Consider the following 9,205-nt stretch of genomic DNA (forward strand, 5'->3'; position numbering starts at 1 on the left):
AAAATTTGTAATATCTGGAAAAAATAAAAAAACATTTCTTTTCTGAAAAACCTAGTTTCGGCAGTTTCTTCCTGTAAAGGTAATACAGTAACTCCTTGAATAACTGGACGCTCAATATCCGGACATGCTCCGTATTCGAACGGTAGGCCTTGGCTCTATTATGTCAGTACCCGGATTTCTTTGTCTGTATCCAAACAAAATTTCTGACATGGCTGGCTGGGCAGCCTACAAATTCAAAAAATTGGTTGGGTGGCTGGCAGGCCTCTCTGGCCATGCTTGGGTTATAGACTGCAATCCACTAGCTGAGCAAAAATGGCCATCTGCCTCCTCACTGAATGGTCAAAGTCCCTTGGCTGCCCAGATCACTCAGACGCTCCCGGATGTGCAGCCATCCGCCTCCCTACCGAATGGTCAAAGTCGTCTGGCCAGCCGAATCACTCGGACACGCCTGGACACGCATGGGTAATAGGCTGCAACCCACCAGCTGCGCAAAAATGGGCATCCACCTCCTCACTGGACAGTCAAAGTCCCCCGGCTGCCCAGATCACTTGGGCGCTCTCAGGCACACGTGGCTGTCCGCCTCCCTACCGAATGATCAAAGTCGCCTGGGAGACCAGATCACTTGAACACTCTCTGATGCCATGATGTATGGTGTATCCCATGTTGCTGCTGCCATGGCAGCATTTGCTTGGCTGAGAGAAAAAGACCCTTGCTTTCACAGGTCAGTTTGGCACTTTTTACTTGTGTGCTCATAGCTATGCATGGGTAAAGACATGGCAACATTGTGTTCAGATGGCAGTACCGCACCTCAGTTCCTGCTTGTCTCGCAAGTGTGGAGGTGCTTGGCCGAATTGTAACCATGACAGCTTCTACTGTTGAATTTGTGGTGGTTCCCTACCTTCTTCAGGTTTTGATTTTCCTAAGCAGCATTCTCGTGTGTGTGATGATGGCTCCACCACCACCCAGAAAATGAAAGAGGAAAGTTTTGCCTCTGGAGAAGAAGTGTCAGATATTGTGCATGGTTGACGTGGGCTGGACCACTTCACGCATTCTGCAGGAATGTGATCTGGCCCGTTCAAAATTGTTTGATGTCAAGAAATCATGGCCACAGCTGACTCAGTGTGGACACGACAGCAGCAATGCCACTTGGATGGGCGACAGGAAGGTTATGTCTCTGTCCTGTCATGCCGTTATCGACCAATCAACTTTGGTTTGGCTGTGCCAACAATGTGGTGCCAGTGTACTCGTGCATGGGACCAAATTGAAGGTGGCAGCTGAGAAGTTTGCACGCCTACACAATGTGCATGACTTCAAGGTTTCTGAAGGATGGCTCTTCCGGTTCAACTTCGACGTGACCTTACTAACAGTAAGATACCTGTGACTTAAAATGTGTATAACGGGAAAGGCGATGCACTGGAGAAAGGAACTTACAGAGGCATAAAGCTTTTGGATTAGATAATGAAGGTCATGGAGAGATCCCCAAAAGGTATGATAAGGGAAAGATGGTGCTGTGATGGGGAGAGGTAAACTACAATGGCTTAGGCATGTTGAGAGGATGGAGGATGACAATTGGGCAAGGAATGTAAGAAGTGTGAATGTTGGGGTAGGGCTGAGAGAGGCAAACTGAAAGACCTGGGATGAAGTCAGAGTATAACCTCTGGGATAAGGGAGTAAATAGGGAGGCTGCTAGATATTGAACAGAGTAGAGAGCCACCATCAGGTGACCTGATCAAGGCCAACACACTGAAGCATGTTGGTGCCTTTATAAATGATACAAATGAATTATACGATTCGTAATATTAAGTGTTTTATGTGTGTGTGTGTGTGTGTGTGTGTGTGTGTGTGTGTGTGTGTGTGTGTGTGTGTGTGCACATGTGTACACTAGCTTGCATGCATGTGTGTGAGTGTATGATTTTCAACATATTCATATGAGCTAAGAAAGCCATACAGAAACAATATGAAGTGAAGCATGTTCAGAAGGCAGTGATGTAATTACATGTTCTGAGGTCAAATTACTGTTTCATTTTACAAAATATGTAAGATAACTTCAAGAGGTCTCAGTGAGAAATAAAATATGCTAATGTCATTAGCATGAATCTTGATGTGTTTTAAGTACTGTAGTGTACAAGCAACAATAAACAGGTATTGGCCCATGTCTGCCCTGGTGGGCAGTCCAACTCTGCTCCACAATGTGCATAAACTGGACCACATAACAGCATTAATAACGCAGTAAGAGATGGTTTATCAATGTAACTTACATATACTGTAGTTTCTTATGTAGACATAACACTACTGTTCACAAACATGAACAGTTTTCAACCAGGGGCTTAGACATTATTATGAAGTCTGTCATTTTGTGGTGTGGTTCATCCTGGCTGACACAAAGAAATATCAGCTGGATACATTTACTCATTTTGCCATCCTCTGATAATAATAAAAGAATGCTGATAATCATAATAATTTTTAATTTACAAAAAATCCAACCCCGCAACAAGCTCTTCAAAACAAAGACAACTTTTCACCCAACATACACAAAAGCATAATCAACCTTCCAAGGTCAACACCAGGAACTTTGGCAAGACTATGTTAAGGTCATAACCCTGTCTTCATCCACAACAAGCACAAAACAACACAAATACCCAATCTAGTATCCCAGCAATGCCAACACCACACAGACAACAATGAACATCTATTAGGGTACTCCACTGCCCAAACTTCACTCAGCAAAAACACAGTACAATGTAAAAACATAACGTCACTGAGAACTCCCTGGAAGTGGCCCCAGGTTGTAGTTAGTTTCCTGGGTGCTACAGGGTCTCAAACAAGATGACCTTGGGACAACAAATTAAGTTAGCAATAATATTTTCTACATGGCAAGAAAAATTTGCTTCATGTGTTTTGTCAAAAATATCAAAATACTGAATTCTGAAGGCTATTGCAATAATGTACACTGGATGTAAATGTGAAACATGCACAGTTGATCAGGTCAGTCTGGTCCCAATATGGTTACCTCAAGTTTATTTAGATCAAATCAAACCCAGTTTGGTCAATTCATTCTACTTCAGGTCCAATTAGACCCTACAAGTCATTAAGTCCAGTAAATTAAATGAGGACCAACTGTATGGTGAGATGCAGCTGACAAGGGTTTGGTATGGTAACCCTGTTTTATATTGAAAGCTGATGGAATAGCTCCAACAGGTTTATATGAAGCATGCCTTGATTACGAAGAAAGATAAAAATAACTAGAAAGCTCTCAGAGAGCACATACCTCTGTTAATGCAATTGCCATTAAAAAGGATCCAAATCCGTGGATATAGGATCTGGTTCCGAGGATATAGGCTCCAGATCCAAGGATATAGGATCCGGATCTGTGGATATAGGGTCCGGATCCGTGGATATAGAATCTGGATCTGTAGATATAGGATCTGGTTCCAGATCCGCTCCAAAATTTAATCAATTCCTTCTTGGTACATGGCCCACCTTTCCACAAAATTTCATTGAAATTCATTGAGAACTTTTGGAGATATTGTGAAGCATGCTCCGGATCCAGATCCTGCCCCAAATTTAATAATTTCTTCCTTGGCCCATGCCCCACCCTTCCACAAAGATTCATCAAAATCCATTCATAGCTAACTTTTGAGTAATCCTGGCTCTAGATCTGTGGATACAGGATCCAGATCTGGATCCAGCCCAAAATTTAATCAATTCTTTCTTGGTCCATGGCCCATCTTTCCACAAAATTAATTGAAATTCATTAAGAACTCTTGGAGATATTGTGTGGGATACTCTGGATCTGGATCTACCCCAAAATATAATCATTTCTTCCTTGGTCCATGGCCCACTCTTCCACAAAATTTCATCAAAATCCATTCATAACTTTTTGAGTAATCCTGCTACCAGACATACAAATAAACTAATGTGGGGTAAAACATAACCTCCTTGGCAGAGGCAATTATGTGCAGAGTATGGAATGCCTAAGTTTTAGACAGAATGGAGTGGAGGTGAGTTGTGATGAAGGAAATGAAGTGTTACAGTAGCTATTCCTGGAGCCATTCCTGACCATTTCTGATGTCAAACAGTATGTGAGATATATGAGTAGGTTATATAAAAATCGATCAAACTACGGTGCCATACCTTTCATCTGGTGTTGGAGGATCTTGTCTTTTATTCTGAATAAGTGCAGGAGTGACAGAGGTGTAATCACCAAGTCTCTGCCTGACTAGTTCCTGGACCTGGATGGAGGATGCAGTGTTCAGCTGGGTTAACGGAAGGCGGCTGAACAGCGTACCTATAAAATACAATAAAAGGTCATCAGAATATTCACATGCTAGTAGAAATCCTTTGTACTGTAGCAGAGTAACCTCAGCTATCTGGCTGAGCAGATCCATCAACCACAGGCAAACAACTGCCCCTCCAGGGCCATCCCATTCAGGGAACCAATGTTCCCTTGTAGTGGACAATGAGACACAGGGAAAAAGTGTGGAAGTCAGGTTCCTGGATGGAAGTCACATTTGCATCTCTGAACCCAGTTAAAAGGGGCACCATAGTGGGGTCATCACCTTGTTACAGTATTTGATTACAGGAGCTATATGGTTACCAGCCAGTGCTGTGAGTGCTTCCTGGGTTACAAGAAACAAATTAGGCCTGTCACTCAATGTAGCCTCCTTAGGAAGTAGGCAGCACTGTAAAACAAACTTCTCTCATTAATCCTAGCATGTAAATGAGAAGTAAAAAGGCTGATACCATTGGTCAGTTTTCAGAATTACACCCAACTAACACACTGAAATTAATATGCTCACCATTGATTTTATGAAGTTCTGAGCCATTTTTCCTCTATAAACATGTTAGAAATGCTTTCATCAAAATATGAGGACAGTTATGCAGTATTTCCAAATTTCATGTTAGAATGAGGTGTTGATGAGATTGTTATTTTTCTTTATAGATCAGAATATATGCCATAGTGGGCTTGTTTTTATACCGCAATGTTTGTTTTTTTAAATGTTCATAAACTAGGGGTACCATCCTGAGGTGGTTTGGCCATGTGGAGAGGATGGAGGGTGAAAGACTGACGAAGAGAGTGTATGTGAGTGAGGTGGAGGGGGAAAGAGGGAGGGGGAGGCCGAGGATGAGATGGAGGGATGGGGTGGAGAGGTATATGAGAGAGGGGGGTGTGAGTTGGGAGCAGGGGAGTGAAATGGCGGGGGACAGGGCGACTTGGAGGCGATTTGTTTGTGGCCACCCCAAACGGGATTGAGGCGTCTGGCATTAGATAGATTAGATTAGATAGACCATCCTGTGTATAACTCAGATTTTGTGGTCTATGAAATGCTTAAATCAATCACTCTAACATTTTTTTATAAATGTCTCCTGTTTGATGTACTGTACTGTATATAGCTACAAGTAATAGTTTGCATTATGACCGCACCTACCTTCGCCATCACATAGTGGTATGATTACTACCAAACACACCGTGATTATCTAACATTCTTAATGCACAATATTGTTTTGTGTGAAATTTTTACATAAATAATAAGAGAAATCAATGCGTTGCACAGTTCTCAGCAAACTGTCATCTGTGACGTTTCTTCCACATATAAAAAATGTGAGATAATGACAGGTCTTTAATGAGATGTTACAGTTTTTTAAACATTTACATTAACCGAGTTCTTTTTAATGGTGAATATAAAGAAACAGGTGAATTTCAAGCCATATATATTTAGTTTCATTAACCTGCCCAAATCCCACTTAACCTAACCTAGATCTGTGTCATTCAAGCCTAACCAAAACCAATTTCCAATCTCATCCTTATTCATTGGTCTTGAATTTCATTTCAAATCTGAAAACATGAGACATCTACTTCCACCCCTCTAACTGGTTGATTCAGGACCATAATGCACCAGCAGAAGCAAAAGCATACCACATATCATCATAATGCACCGCTGAGAAACAAAAAATTTAATGAACAAAATGTAAACAAACCACCACCACAGGTACACATTAGACCTCACAATATCTCACTTGTTTTTAATTTGTGGAAGAAACTGAGCAACATATTGATTCCCCGTACTATTTCTCAGGAATCTAGTGCTATGGTTTTGTAAAAATTATCCAAATATTTACCTAAAGCATTCTACACTTTAGTTTGCACACTGTGAAGTAGGTTATAATCATTTGGGGGGTCTGGGGGCAAAGCCCAACTAGGTTTGAACAACCTTCCAGTTAGGTTTCAACTGCTAATTATGGTTTTTAAATTGTGCACATCTGAGTTTGTTGGGCTCACTGATGTCTTGTCCAGTCAGCATGATTTGTAGTAGACATACTGTTGATGGCAATCAGGCTATGCTTTCTTTAAAACTGCAAAGTGTCGTAGGTGTACCGGTATTCTGTTTATGCTCATTTTTTTTTCTAAAAATCAAATGCTAATTACCTGTGATGTTTCTAGTACTAAAATTATTTTCCTTAAGAATGTATTTGTAAGAAAGCAGCTTGAATCACTGTGCTGCTCTCCTATTATTTTACCATGCATATGTATTTGCTGTGCTTAGTAAATACAGGAGGGAAGGGGGAGACTCTCCAACTCCTCTCTCTCTCTCTTATATTTATAATAAATTAAGCTTACATAACTAAACTTAACCTGTGGATTGCGTGCCACAGCTCAGGCTGAGTAGCGTCACGTTGCGAGCCACAGCTCAGGCCGTGCTGGCCATGCATCACCATTAACTACTCCACCCCTGTGCAAACTTACGCATGGCACTGCGCAAAGACGGAGAGAGAGAGATTTTTTTCTTTTCACCAGATGATGCCCTGGATATTCATCTTAAAGTTTATAATAAACAAAAACAAAATAAATTTTGTTGTTTTTCATTTTTTCACTACTTCCCTGTAAAACTTACACACGGCCCTACACAGTGATGGAGAGATTATTTTTTTTCACCAGATGACTCCCTGGATGTTTATCTTCAAGTTTATAATATACAAAAACTATAAAAAAAAAAAAAAATCTTAATTTTTTGTTCACCACAGGGTGAGATAAAAAAAAGGTAATTGCACAATCCACGGGATAACCCAATGAACTTGAAGCTAACTTAATGCAATTTTAATGCAGATGTGATAATGGTTGCTGGTTCCTTGAAGGCAGTGATAAGAAATAGGGAAGTGAGCATGGAAGTGAAAAAGTTACTACATGACTATTGTGATACCAACTCTGACGTACCGTATGGAAGTGAAACTCTGACCTTGTTGGAGGGACACAAGTCAAGAGTGAGAGCAGTGGAAATGAGTTACGGTATTTGAGAGGAGCATGTGGAGTCACATGGAGAGACAGACTGACAAATGAGGATGTGAAAGAGGGTTGTGGTGTGAATGGGGAAGTGATAGGAAGTATTAGGAGAAACACACTTAGGTGGTTTGGCCATGTGGAGAGGATGGAGAGTAAGAGACTGACGAGGAGAGTGTATGTGACTGAGGTGGAAGGGGAGAGAGGGAGGGGAAGGACAATGATGAGATGGAGAGATGGAATGGAGAGGTATATGAGAGAGGAGTGTGTGAACTGGGAGCAAGGCAATGAAATGGCTGGGGACAGGGTGACATGAAGGTGATTTGTTTGTGGCCATCCCATAAAAGGGATTCGGCATCTGGCAATACATGGATAGACAGATAGATAGATAGATAATGGATAGAAGTAGGAGCTGGATAATTGTCACCCCTTCATCTGACAAATATACGGTACCTATTTGACAAAAAGCTGAGCTGCACAAAAGAAGTGGTAGGCATATTGTACAGTATTAATTTCAGTGTTCATTTGTTAGAGAGTACTTACAAAATAATATCAGGTAATTTAAGACATCCATGGTACTGCAATTAACCTCACAGCATAATATCAGCATGCACAACACAAGCACCAGCTTTAACAGCAACTTACCTGTCCTGGGTTGGTCCTTCATCTTCCATGCCAGGACAATATAGCAGGACTCCATGTCAACACAGTCTGCCACATCCCACAAGCCTGCTGCATTAAGAGTGAACAGCGGCGAGAACTTCTGGAACATGAAATATGCCTCAATCCCATGAACCAAGGAATCGACAAACTGCGACAGGCTGTACCGCACTCGAGAGCCGTTGTTGGGAAGGCAGGATACATCGACGTGGGCCAGGGTAAGCAGGCCATGACATCCCTTGGCCTCACATTTATCCCAGGCTGCTGCAATCTTTTCATCATTCGTTTGCTCCATTTGGATTCTGCCATGGTTCACCCCAGATGTAGGGTTCTGGAGCACCACCACGTCTGTGGTGAACATGTCCAGGGAGGTGTGGCTGGTTAGAAGCAGTAGGCAGGTCTCAATCTTTGTGGTCAGCTTGAACATGGCCGTCTCAAAGGTCGCCAGGTCAGCTAGTCTGACCATGGAGGACTCATCACAAACGTACCCTGCCTCTTTCCTCACAATCAGCTTCTCAAACGTTGGGTACCTGGACATTGTTGACAACTTTGGTCAAAACACTTGTAGGCTAAACTTATGAGTTGGTGGGTACTGCAGATTAATCAATGATACTCTTAATACGGTACCACAGGGAGGATGTGATTCCGCCTTTCCAAATAAGTTTAGAATGATTAAGCGAGCGAAAATTCACAGCAACCACAAAATATCCAACCACTCCACCACCCTTCTTCAAAAGCGTTCGTTAGTAACGTTCACGAGTATTAACTCGGCGGTTCTTTGGGGGTAACATACCTGATGCTTGGGTAATGAACTCATTTTAATATTAGTCCGGATATTAAAGCGTTGAAGCTATTTTCGTTATGTATGAAATCCAATGAAGTAATCAAATTTATATAAAAATTTAATTGTTGGGGACGAAGCGGGGACAAGTCGAAGTTGTGTGCGACAAGATCGCACCTGCTCGAAAAGCAAGGTATACAAAATGCAATTATAAAACAGCCACGCTGTGGAATACCTATCACAGAAAAATCCATGAGTAAAAATGTTGCCAAGAAATAACAACGATTTGCAGTGCTGAAAAAAACGGTAACTCTGAAATTCACTTATGTAAGAAATATTAAAATCATCACAAATAAGGAGTGTGCAGACATCAGCATTACTGTATGAAACAATCGTTAAAAAAAATAATAATAATAAAAAATAAAACAAAAAAGAGGCTGGCAAGAGAACGCGAGCCGATGAGGAAGTAGGAAGACTCGTTTGGTGCA

General features: G+C 41.6%; 1 protein-coding gene across 2 annotated transcripts in view; it reads right to left on the reverse strand.

Moving 5' to 3' along the window:
* Positions 1 to 8,667, reverse strand: part of LOC145411593 (uncharacterized) — a 56,616-nt gene extending 47,949 nt beyond the window's left edge. For both annotated transcript variants that reach the window (XR_013899443.1, XM_080281604.1), the window contains exons 1-2: positions 7,922 to 8,667; positions 4,135 to 4,288 (exon numbers count right to left, since the gene is read on the reverse strand). Coding sequence is in view for 1 of the 2 variants with exons in the window: in XM_080281604.1 (XP_080137730.1) it covers positions 4,135 to 4,288; positions 7,922 to 8,474 (707 nt within the window). In the remaining variant the exon portion in view is untranslated. The remainder of the gene's footprint in view (positions 1 to 4,134; positions 4,289 to 7,921) is intronic.
* Positions 8,668 to 9,205: the final 538 nt, after the last annotated feature.

The sequence above is a fragment of the Coenobita brevimanus genome, chromosome 90 (assembly GCF_032717465.1).
Source record: "Coenobita brevimanus isolate Jiangsu-jjx chromosome 90, ASM3271746v2, whole genome shotgun sequence".
In the NCBI taxonomy this organism is placed as follows: Eukaryota; Metazoa; Arthropoda; class Malacostraca; order Decapoda; family Coenobitidae; genus Coenobita; species Coenobita brevimanus.